We start from the raw sequence: 12,500 nt of genomic DNA on the forward strand, positions 1-12,500 counted from the left end.
AAAGGTCATTCAGATTCGGGAATCTAACCGGCGACGCTGCCAGGCATCAATGCCTATATGGTATGCGCTTAGACCAGTAGGCCACCGGGCACCCCTTATTCTATGTGTATTGTGTCGATATGCTATTCATTATCTGGGTTAGGCAGGCAGTGAACCTAAAGCAGAAAAACATTAAAAACGATATAATGCAATTGTTTTTACTAATACTTTTTTTTTCTTCATTTTTATCCCTCAATTTTGTAACCCTTTTTTTCACCCAGTGCCAATTGCCTAAGCTATGTAATCCTGGGCTCTGCTCTCCCTCTGCTGCGCCTGGGGAGACAACGGACTGACCTCATGCTTCCTTCAATGCATGAGTAGTCCAAGTTGTTTCTTTTCACCTGACAGGGGGAATTTTCCCTGGTATGGACGTAGCGCGTGAAGGACGAACACGTTATTCCAACCAGTTCCTTTCCCTCAGGCGCCCCGGCTGGCCGGGGGGAGGCATTATTGAGACCAGGATTACTGCATGTTTTTGTGAGGGTACCTACCCAAGGAGACACGGGAAGAACATGCAAAACTCCACACAGAAAGGCCCTTTCGCCAACCCCAACCAGGGTGTGGGCGCTAGTTTCACTACTGTTGAACATAAAGAAATAATACATAAAATTAATACATTTAAAAAGGATTAATACATCGGATTTCAGTCTGTATTAGGACATCACTGCACTAATATACAGTAAATGTAAAGGTAATGAATTATATAACAAAAAACAATCCAAAGCCACACATGGACTTGTCTTCCGGCACACGAGTGTGCCTCGTCACACTGTTTGGGCTTAGTGTATAATTATGAATGTTTTCACTTGTTAACACCTGAGTGTGTTCATTAATGTGCCGTACTGTCAACCCTGCTGTGTGTGTGCATGTGCGCGTGCATGTGTGTGTTGTGTGTGCGCGTGTGTGTGTAAGCGAGAGATGCACACTGTGTCCTCGTTCCTGGCCTTATGACATAAGGGCATACATAAGGCTTATGTATATTTTCTATAAGTGAGGGACTTAACCCCGCCCCCCCCCCCATGAATTCTGTTGTTATTTACCTAACATCCTCTCTATGCTGTCTCCTCCAATCCTCTGGATTTCCCACAAATCCCTGGGGCTCAGACCAAACTGATTTGTGGTTGTGCAGTGGCCGATTGACACATTGATAAATCCCCCCCCCCCCCCCCCCCCCCCAACCCGAGCATTCGGACACCAGCGATCTGTTGGGATCAACGGGGAGTCTTATCTTGTGATGGGCCGTCATGTTGTTGGTGGAGGACATGTTAGTTCACCTCGGGTTCCCCCGGAGTTGACGTCTGATTTGTAGCGTCTGACAACAAACATCGGCACGGCTCGTCAGAGCGCACCAACCGCGCCGGCGCCAACGGAGGGCGAGGCGCAAAAGGCTGTCAGCGAGGCAGCAGAGGGGGATACTCATAGAGAGACAGACAGACAGACAGACAGACAGACAGACAGACAGACAGACAGACAGACAGACAGACAGACAGAGAGAAAGAAAAGTAGAGGAGCAGAGAAAGACACACTTACAGATTGACACGGTCAGCATATTCTAAATCCCCTAAAAGAGGGCACTCAGTCCGGCCTCTTGGAGATACTTAAAAGATACTTAACGTTTGGGGCGCACGCTGGCCTAGTGGTCAAGGAGCTTACCACATACTAGGCTATGATGCCTGCTGGCGTCGCTGGTTCGATTCCTGATCCGGACGACCTTTGCTGCATGTCATTCCCCATCTCTCTCCCCATTTCCTGTCAGTCTACTATCCTATCAAATAAAAGCATAAAAAGACCCCCCCCCCCCCCCCCCAAAAAAAAAGATACTTAACGTTTACTCAATGGTTGCCCCTGCAGTGCTGCGCTGCGAGCTTGTAGATCTGATATTTTTGAAAAATCGTGAACATTTGAATTTTGACCTGATTTTGACCCGATTCTATAATGTCTTCTAAAGGTTTTTTTTTAAAACACATGATTCTACGTCAGTGGTTCTCAAAGTCTTTCATGTCAAGGACCCCCTAGAATTATATGTATTTGGCCGCCGACCCCCGTCTCAAAATATTTCGTATCAGGGACCACCCAGAAGCAAAACTTGAGTTACAAAGGTTCGCTTTAAAAATACATATTCAAAGATTTGCACACCTATTCACGACTTTAAAAAAAATAGCAGATCTACAAGCTCGCAGCGTGGCACTCGGTGCCGCGCTGTGAGCTTGTATATCTGCTGTTTTTCAATAGTTTAGGCATTCAATAATTCTAGGCCTAAATGGATTTTAATGCTCTGTGGTACACTTACTTACCCCAAAAAGTACTTATTTTATATCAATTATACACCCCTTGAAGCCTTTTATTTATTTATTTTTGTCGAGACTCCAGCGGTCATCAAATTATTGTCTCAGTAACGCGACAAAAACGAAACAATCTCCGTGAATTCAAGGCTTCGTGGGGTGTGTAAATAAATAATAGAAATAAAATAAGTGTTTTTTTTGGGGGTGAACTACTTTTTAGGAACCCAAACAGAGGAGCGATGGATGGATGGATGGATGTTTGTTTGTATGGATGAATGGAGAAAGTAGATGCGAGAGCTGTTGTGCTGTTGTTGTTGCACAGTATTTTGCACACCTCACACTCCTCTGCTTGTGCCTGTACGACAAACAAACCTTGAACTGTCTGGGATTCGAGAGAGATGAAAAGAAGTGAATCAATGCTAACTTTAGATGATTTCACGTGTCCACCACATTTTGTTTGGCTGACAGAGGGAATGTATGACTTTTTTATCAGTGTTTATTGAGTGGAAGCATTGTTGAGCAGTGCTGGTCTGCTTGGCTGCTGTTAATTGCTACTGATTACTGGTCAGTGGTGGAAAAAGTACTCAAATCCTTTACTTAAATTGATTGGTTGACATGCCCCGAAATTATAATAGTATGATACAGTAGGTCACGTGGTCTCTCTGAAAACAGTCTGAAATAGCCTGAAACTCATGTCACAGGGTAATCTGCCCCTCGCTCCCCAACAACAGCTGACCAGTATAGTAAGTAGTCTAAGTACAGTCAATTAATTTGATTGGCTTATAATTGCGCATTCCCACAATGACATCATAAAAATATTAAGTCATATTTTCAGATGACTTTTTTAAAGTGACAGTACCCCTTTAGGTGACAGTATCCCTTTAAGTGAAAGCGTCAATACTGCAATATAGAAATACTCTATTATAAGTAAAAGTATAAGTATCTACTGTAGTGTACAGTGTTAAATTGTGTAACTACGGTATTTCGCAGTTTTTGTATCCAACTGTAGAAAAAACAAAGGGTACATTTCATGTGTCGACAATCAATTTTCTGCTGCTATTTTGTTTTAATTAATCATAACACAAGGGTCCGAACAGTACAGTAATGATATACAGTTAAATGCCCTTGAGAATCGATATGTCCTTTACAATCCTGTAGCCTATAATAATCCTCTGGCATTGTCCTATTGTAGCCTAACGTATACTGTATTACACATACACTACTGTACTGTAGGTGTTAAAGACTGCAGGAGCAGAAGCATGGGACAGTCGCAGAGAGTAGCTGAGTTCAGTTCCATGTATAGGATGATTCAGGCAGCTTGTCTCTACGTACGTGGCCAGCAGGCTGCAGGGGTTCTTGGGCCTGTCTGGCTCAATGCCAGCAGTGTTTCCCACTGTCTACAGTGGTGGGCCGGAGCCCAGAAGCTGGCCCTGAGCACCACTAAGCCAGTCATCTCACACCACTGGTTCCCAAGCGCTGGGTCGGGAACCCATTTGTGGGTAACGGACACATTTATATGGGTTGCGACTCGAGTAAAAAAAATTCAATTTTCTTTTCTTACAAAAAAACGCGAAATAGGGTTTCAAAAGTTTTTCCCCTCCCCAAAAAATCTAATTGTACATTTTCAAACAAACAAACTAACACCTCTATGAAATTCCGTCAATAAAACATTAATAATTAAGAAGATGTGAAAATAGCCAAGCTACAGTATACCTAATGATTTTTTTTTTTTTTTTGGCTTTTTATGCCTTTATTCGATAGGACAGTAGACTGACAGGAAATGGGGAGAGAGATGGGGAATGACATGCGGCAAAGGTCATCCGGGTCGGGAATCGAACCGGCGACGCCAGCAGGCATCATAGCCTAGTATGTGGTATGCGCCTTGACCACCAGGCCAGTGGGCGCCCCAGTATACCTAATGCTAGCTGGTGGTTGTCTTCCATGTAAGATTTTATTTATTTTTTATAGTTGGAGTTCATAGTTTTACTTTATCTTTTAGTGAGTTAAGCCTCGAACAGAGTCGGTCCGCGGTGGAAGGCTATCCACTGCAGTGTAGTGCCGGTGCGGTGTAGTCTTTTTGAGTCATAAAACTACAACGTTAACGCTCAAAAAGACTACACCGCACTACACCGCGGTGGATCCACCGCGGACCCGACTCTGTTCGAGGCTGAAGGCTCCGGTAAGATTTGATCCTACTGTTAGACTAGCGGGATACTCATGTGGTTCCGGAGGCAGGTACGTATATGTTATCTCTACACACCACACTGATAGGCACTCTGTATTCAGTGGTGATAGTTAGCAGCATTACATTTTACACTTACTGATTTAATGCTCGGGAGGACGATGACAAGGGAACTGCTCTATTGTCTGCAAGTCGTTCCTGTCGTCTCATCCTCTAATACTGAAACTAAAGCCTAGTTCCCTGCTTCTCAACCTTTCCTGCATCAGGGCACCACTTGAAAATCTCAGGCCACCCATCTGATACCTTTTTTTTTGTTAAGTGGTCAGATGGGTGGGCCCACTGGGCCGTGTGTAGGGCTGTTACAATTATGACATTTTACATGACGATTAATTGTCACTCAAATAATTGCAATCAACGATTTAATTGTGTTTTTGTCATTGACAATTACATTTCTGTTTGGCTCAAAGAAATTACTGATATATTTGACAATTTTACATTTAAAAAAGAACATTGATAGTGGAAATAGCCGATTTACAAGCTCACAACGCAACAGATTGCGACGCGTTGTGAGATTTTTTAAATGTTTGAACATATATAAACATCTTTCAACATGTAAACGATTTCGACGATTATCACAAAATAATTGCGATTATGTCATTTTCCGTGTGCATTTTCAGCGTATGGCTATTTTAATGAGCAAGGATCTCCATCCGTTATTCTCAGTTCTGCTGGCAAGCTGATTATTAATATGTCTACATTGAAACCAAACAAAAACTAAACTATCCAACACACACACACACACTATTTTGGTCTCGCGACACCGTTGTACGATGAAGTATAACATCGGGCTTAATTGGTATAACCGCCTCATTTGTCTTTTATCAGAGAAATTCACCCAGAATGCATTTTTCTTTTCTTGTGTTTGGCATAGATACAGAATTGTGTTTACAGGACATTTTACTGATGTAAGTTATTGTTTAACCACTAGACTAGTGTCCCTGTTCTGTCATAATAGGAAAACGCTTTGCCGGAAATAGCAGATCTACAAGCTCACAATGTGTGTTGTGTTGTGAGTTTGTAGATTGAGTATTTTTGCAGAAGAGATTTTGATGTAGAGGGGGAAAAGGACTCTGGGATAAAATTGGAACGATACAGAACAAAGTATAGAGTTTAACTTAAAATATGGCCTAATACATTTACTGTTAGATATCACAGTGAAAATCTGCAGCGCCTTGTATGTTTAATGAATTGCACCACAAAGTCAGTGTAGGCTCAGGAGGCTACATTTTACTGTACATAATTCAAGTAGAAAAGCATGTCGTTGTTGTCGGGTGGAAACCTTGTATGTCCAAAACCGTTCGTTTTGTATTCATCATTTTAAAAAGGATTTAAACTAGTGAAAACAGCCGATCTACAAGCACACAACGCCTCGCACCGCGAGGCGTTGTGTGCTTGTAGATCTGCTGTTTTCACTACTTTTGTGCGACCGCCTTGTATGATGAAGCAGGGCTTTACTTTGCGAAGAAAACGTACAAATTTGAAACTTGGAGATACGAGGTTTTTCTGCCCGACAACGACGATATAGAACAGCGTATTTTTCATGTAGTCAGATGTGTTGTGAATATGTGATGTGTGCGTGTGCATGAGAGTCTTGTTAACCCATGGCTTGACTCTCAATCCCAAGAGGCTCCCAGGAGGATCTAGTGAATTCAATGAGCAGATTCTGTCTCTTATTCTGTCTCATTTGATCTTCTTAATACCTCTCTCTCTCCTTTTGTCTCCCGATCCTCTGTCTTTTACTCTCTGGCTCTCTTTTTGCAGAAACGCAGTCACGCATGCACGCACACAGTCACACGCACGCATGCACGCGAGCGCGTGCGTGTGTGTGTGTGTGTGTGTTGATCAGGGGCATAGTTCCGCCGATTTAAAACAAATCCAATACGGAATTAAAACTTCCTATGTTTGGCCGCTAGTTGCGCTGTTTTCCCCCCGCGAGGTACCAAAAAGAATGTGTCTACATTGGACCCCATTCGTTTTCCCCTTTGATTTTCTAACCTTAATAAACGTCATAAATACTTTATGGTTCCTGTCGCTAGTGAAAAACTCCCTTTCAATCACCATGATATGCGTTTTGTGCAAATATGGTCCCATTTATGTTAAAATTGATGATAAAGTTGCGGGGGGCGTGGCCGACTAAACTGATACCAGCCGGCTGTGTTCTTCTTCGTGTGCTTTATTTCGGGAGGCTCCGACCACATTCTCCCATGTATCCCTGCGGTTGCACGTGACCGTTGGCAGCTAATAGCATTCCTTATGATTCATTTTCGTAGCATAGAGACCAATGGCTTCGCTTCGTCCATATTCTTTTTACAGTCTATGGTGTTGATCAGATGTGTCATGCAGTTTACGGGGCCAACCATAAGATCCCCTAACAGCACAGCGACCTAGTAGCTCCCTCTGTAAAAGTGTAGGCGCTATGTAGCGTCGGGAGCGTTTGCTCATTGGGAAGATGCATTTGCTACGTTGCTTGCCAATTTAGCTCCTCGCTCGCGCAGCGACGTCGCAAATGCATCTTCCCAATGAGCAAACGCTCCCGACGCTACATAGCGCCTACGTTGTTACAGAGGGAGAGACGCTACATAGCGCCTACGTTGTTACAGAGGGAGAGACGCTACATAGCGCCTACGTTGTTACAGAGGGAGAGACGCTACATAGCGCCTACGTTGTTACAGAGGGAGAGACGCTACATAGCGCCTACGTTGTTACAGAGGGAGAGACGCTACATAGCGCCTACGTTGTTACAGAGGGAGAGACGCTACATAGCGCCTACGTTGTTACAGAGGGAGAGACGCTACATAGCGCCTACGTTGTTACAGAGGGAGAGACGCTACATAGCGCCTACGTTGTTACAGAGGGAGAGACGCTACATAGCGCCTACGTTGTTACAGAGGGAGAGACGCTACATAGCGCCTACGTTGTTACAGAGGGAGAGACGCTACATAGCGCCTACATCGTTACAGAGGGAGAGAAGGCATCGGCGTTATGTCGCTGTGCTGTCTGGGTCTCTATTCTCTGCTGAAAGGACCTACGTTACGATACTTGGACTGTTTTCTTATGTCTACAACAAATCTCCTTGCCTCCCAAAAAATACAAATAAATAAAAACGCTTTTGTCCAAAATAGAGACGCCACATCTGCATGATTGCCAATACTGATAAAAAAGTCAAATAATGACCAACATATCGTCCAGACCAATATAGGCCTATGTGTCGGGCTGTAAACTGCAAATTCAGCAGGTCCATTCTGGAGAGGGCCCAGTTTATTTTTTTTAAGATTTGTTTTTTTGGCTTTTTATGCCTTTATTTGATAGGACAGTAGACTGACAGGAAATGGGGAGAGAGATGGGGAATGACATGGGGCAAAGGTCGTCCAGATCGGGAATCGAACCGGCGACCCCAGCAGGCATCATAGCCTAGTATGTGGTATGTGCCTTGACCACCAGGCCAGCAGGCGCCCGAGAGGGCTCAGTTTTGACATTCCTTCACTCCACCCTAACTGTTTCATCTGTCTCATCTGAACTAATAGGTCTGACATCACTGCCGCTAGAGGGCGCTATCCCGCTGCGTCACAGTGTTATTTTACATATTGGATTTACCATTGGAGGATTTTCGCATCAAGAACTGTGTTCCATAAATAAACAAATCAGCCGGGCGATTTTACTCTTATGGATATGAGGCATCACGATAAAAAAATACTAATTCATTCAATGGGTAATATATATATTTTTTCCAAACACAGACTTATCAAATGTAACTCAATATCTTTAACGACACAGAGTCACATGACTGAAACAATCGCTGTGTTGGTTTGTTTATTTTTGGAACACAGTTCTTATATGACACGATCTAAGATTTCCCTATGGGAAATACAATACAAATACATGACATTTTCATAACTGATCATTGGGATGTTTTATAAACATTTTAATCCATGGTGACTCAGCCAGTTAATTTGTAAACCTCGTACTGTATTACAAAATCTGGGCTTGCGTGTGACCTTCTCCCCGTTGCCATCACTTTCCTGTCAGTCTTCACTCTCTTCAAGACAGAGCAGAAATGTAAAAAAAAGAAGAAAAAACTAAGCAAAGACAAAAACACAGTGGTGTAAAGTAACTAAGTACTTTTAAGTACAGTTTTGAGATATTTGTAATTTACTTGTGTATTTCCAAATTCCAATACTTTCTACTCCACTACATCTGGGATACGAATGTTGTACTTTTACTACACTACATTTTGAAAACTATAGTTACTGGTTACTTTGCTGATATAAAGTATAATATGTTAAAACATACATAAACCACTTTTGCCCTATTTTATACCTTGGCTATTTGAAAATAGCCGATGATGCGACGCGTTGTGAGCTTGTAGATCTGCTATTTTCAAACATTTTGTACTTTTACTTTTAGTACTTTAAGTACATTTTGATGCCAATAATTTTGTACTTTTAATCAAGTAAATGTTGAATTCTGGACTTTTACTTCTATAATTTTACTTCTATAATGCAGTATTGATACTTTAACCTAAGTAGAAAATGCGAGTACTTTTTCCACCACAGCAAAAACAACACAGCTGTAACGTGACGTGTATTGTCATTCCACGAGACTCCTGGCCCGGGTCTGTTAATCGGGGTTAACTGACTGTTGGGCTAGTTGGTTATCCCCCTACACCGGCTCATAATCACCTATTGATTGATAATCACCTGATTGATCGGCCGAGCAGTGCAAGAGGGGTCAGGGCTCATGGCACTCGGATCATCAGCAAAGCTGCGTGTCGGCACGCGGCTTTGCTGCACTCTTCTGGCATGAGAAAATGTGACCCCTGTGTGTGTGTGTGTGTGTGTGTGTGTGTGTGTGTGTGTGTGTGTGTGTGTGTGTGTGTGTGTGTGTGTGTGTGTGTGTGTGTGTGTGTGTGTGTGTGTGTGTGTGTGTGTGTGTGTGTGTGTGTGTGTGTGTGTGTGTGTGTGTGTGTGTGTGTGTGTGTGTGTGTGTGTGTGTGTGTGTGTGTGTCCAGGTTACTGCTCATTGTAGCTTGACGTTGCTTGGCGGTGACAGCGCTAATTGTGGACATATGGGGAGGTTGCTAGTGATCACCCGCGGCCCTGGCGACGAACGGATGAAACACGCTGATCTGTCATAACATGCCAGGGCAGATTAGTGTCAGTGGAAGGCGTTTTGGGGTTGGTTGGTCCTGCCAACATTATCATATTTTATGAGGAGGGGTGGATGATCCTTGGTGATACCCCAACACTGATTGTCACGTGTTAGCGTATGTTGTGCTTTATAAGTTGAGCTGTCAAATATAATGACTGTAGATATCTGTTAATACAGTATGCCAACTTCTTCTGTATTAACACTTAATCGAAGACAGCCATATAGCATTTTAGCAAGTGCAGTGTTCTTGTATGTCACTCTAAACCAGTGGTTCTCAACCTTTTCAGGCCGCGACCCCCAAAATAATCATAGTTTAACTGGGGAACCCCCCACCCTGACGAGCTCTAAGAGTTGAGGAATTACATTTGTATAACACGGCTCTATTGTGAAAATAGCAGATCTATATGCTCTCAACGCCTCGCATTGCGAGGTGTTTGATTGGCTATTTTCACAATTTCTGCCTCTAATATTTGACAATTTGGCCAATGTTTAATGTGTCATGTGTCAGGCATTAAAAAGTCCTTAAATTGTCACTTTAGAAATGTGCAGATACCCTCTATACACTCAAACTTTTATGTTGGTTTGTTTACTGTTGAGTGGGAAAACAACGTTGAACATTAAGTTAATCATCGGGGGACCCCCAAAAAATAATTTGGGGAAACCCCCTGGGGGTCCCGACCCACAGATTGAGAACCACTGCTCTAAACTAATACTTAGTTCACCGAGTTCGGGCTCTGTACATGGTCCGCTCTATTCTCCCTCCACAAAAAAATATCTAAATGTTTTTTTTTATATAAATAAATCTAAAGGTAAATTATTGACCTCTTCTTGTCATCCTCTCCATTGACCTTCAACCCCTATGTGTCTCCTCTGACAGGAAAGCGACAGTTTGTGGTGGGACGCTTTTGCCACAGAGTTCTTTGAGGAAGACGCTACGCTGACCCTCTCCTTCTGTCTGGAAGACGGACCAAAGAGATACAGTAAGAGACCTCCCACAATGCACTGGGGTTACACAAATACTAACTACAGACGTGCCTTCAGAGTACAGTAGACCAGGGGTCTTCAACAGGGGGTCCGGGACCCCTAGGGGGTCCTCAGAGTTACTACAGGGGGTCCTCCAAATCTTTGTGTTATATAAACCTTTTTTTAATATGAACCGCTTGAACCCTAGTGTCCATATTCTGAGAACTTAAGCCAAAAATAGCAGATCTACAAGCCCCGGCGTTGTGAGCTTGTAGATCAGCTATTTTTGGCGAAGAGGTTTGTTATAGAGGGGGAAAAGAGCAGACTAAGTACAGAGTGAAAGGTCAAGTTTATTAAGTATTGACGGTTCAAGTGGTTAAATATCTGAAAACACAAATTGACACAAATCCAAAATACACTGATGATTGTGCTGTCAAACAATGAAACTATATGGAATCTACAAAAAAGGTTGTGGGGGTCCCTGCTTCATCTCTCTCTCAACTAAGGGGTCCCTGGCCTGAAACGTTGAAGACCCCTGGAATAGACCATCGATTCTCTCACCACACAACTGCACACTCAAAGTACATTCTTGTTGCGCACATTCACACTAAAATAAGAATGTTGTTTCTTTAGAACTGTTACAAAGTGCTTCATAAATAATAATAATAATGCAGGGAAGATAAATAAATAACGGTATTTGGAGGACGAGTTGAAATCGATGCATAAATGCATAAGAACAGGCATGGAAAAGAAGAGATGATTTAAGAAGTGGTTTATTGTCTCTCCTTGGCCTAAGCTTAGCGGGTTGGTAAACAGAACACTCCCTTTAAGCTGCACACAAAAATAAGTAAGGCTCCGGCTAAAAGTTTTTACAAAGTTCTTTTTCCCCTGTTTTAAAAATACATTTTGGGTTTGTTTTCTGCCATTTTAGAAATGCCAAGAGTAGCTGTACACAAACAGCAGTGCAAGAGCAAGAGTTCCTCTTCCTGTTTTGCTTGACAGACTTCCTTTGTGCCATAAATCGATCCAGTGCTTTTCTCAGGAGATACGGTAGACAGTATACTCCCAAGAAAAGTGAGACAAAGAAAGAAAGAAAGAAAACTTTTTTTCAGCAGCGGTCTCATTTTGCTACAGCCATTATACTGTGTTATCAGAATGAATTTTATTATGATGTATTGCCGTAAAAAAAGAAAAAGTATGAAAAATTACACCTTGTACCTTTTTAAGGAAAGGAGGAAAAAAGGCAGATCTGCAGTTATGTGTTTTGCAACCGACAGTGGTGATACGTCGCACAGCAAGCAGGGACTCATATCGTTCCTGTCGGGTGGAAACCTTGTATGTCCAAAACCTTTCCTTTCTTATTATTCTTTTAATAATCCTGTATAACATTTTAAAATGGTGAAAATGGCCGATCTAAGAGCTCCAATCGCGTTGCATCGTGACGCTATTGTTCTTCTACTTTCTTTCTTTCTTGTGCGACACTCTCGTATGTATGATGAAGCAGCAGCAGGTCATTAATAATCTACACCAGGCACGTGCACACATAGACATGAAAGGGGGCTTGAGCCCCTGCCCTTTTAATAGTCTGTAAAAAGTGCCCTCTCCAGACCATGAATGCAGTTTTTACTATGGTGAAAGAAATGCAAATGCCCTCTTTCCATGCCATATCTGAAGGCAGCATTCAAGAGAATTGCCTTTTCCAAACTCCCCTGAATTTGAATGTATCATCTTCTGTTGAAATAATTGCCCTCACTATGTAGAAATCCTCTCCAGCATTGCCTTTTGTATGCTTAGTTCAGTGTGGTATCAAGTACTGAAAATAGCCG

The 12,500-nt window shown here is 42.6% G+C and overlaps 1 protein-coding gene across 2 annotated transcripts in view; it reads left to right on the forward strand.

Moving 5' to 3' along the window:
• The window catches only part of ldb2a (LIM domain binding 2a), a 129,930-nt gene that overhangs the window by 21,993 nt on the left and 95,437 nt on the right, over positions 1–12,500 (forward strand). For both annotated transcript variants that reach the window (XM_080745430.1, XM_080745431.1), the window contains exon 2: positions 10,589–10,691. In XM_080745430.1, coding sequence (XP_080601556.1) covers positions 10,589–10,691 — 103 coding nt within the window. The remainder of the gene's footprint in view (positions 1–10,588; positions 10,692–12,500) is intronic.

Source organism: Nannobrachium achirus, assembly GCF_963921795.1.
Source record: "Nannobrachium achirus genome assembly, chromosome: 17".
NCBI lineage: Eukaryota > Metazoa > Chordata > Actinopteri > Myctophiformes > Myctophidae > Nannobrachium > Nannobrachium achirus.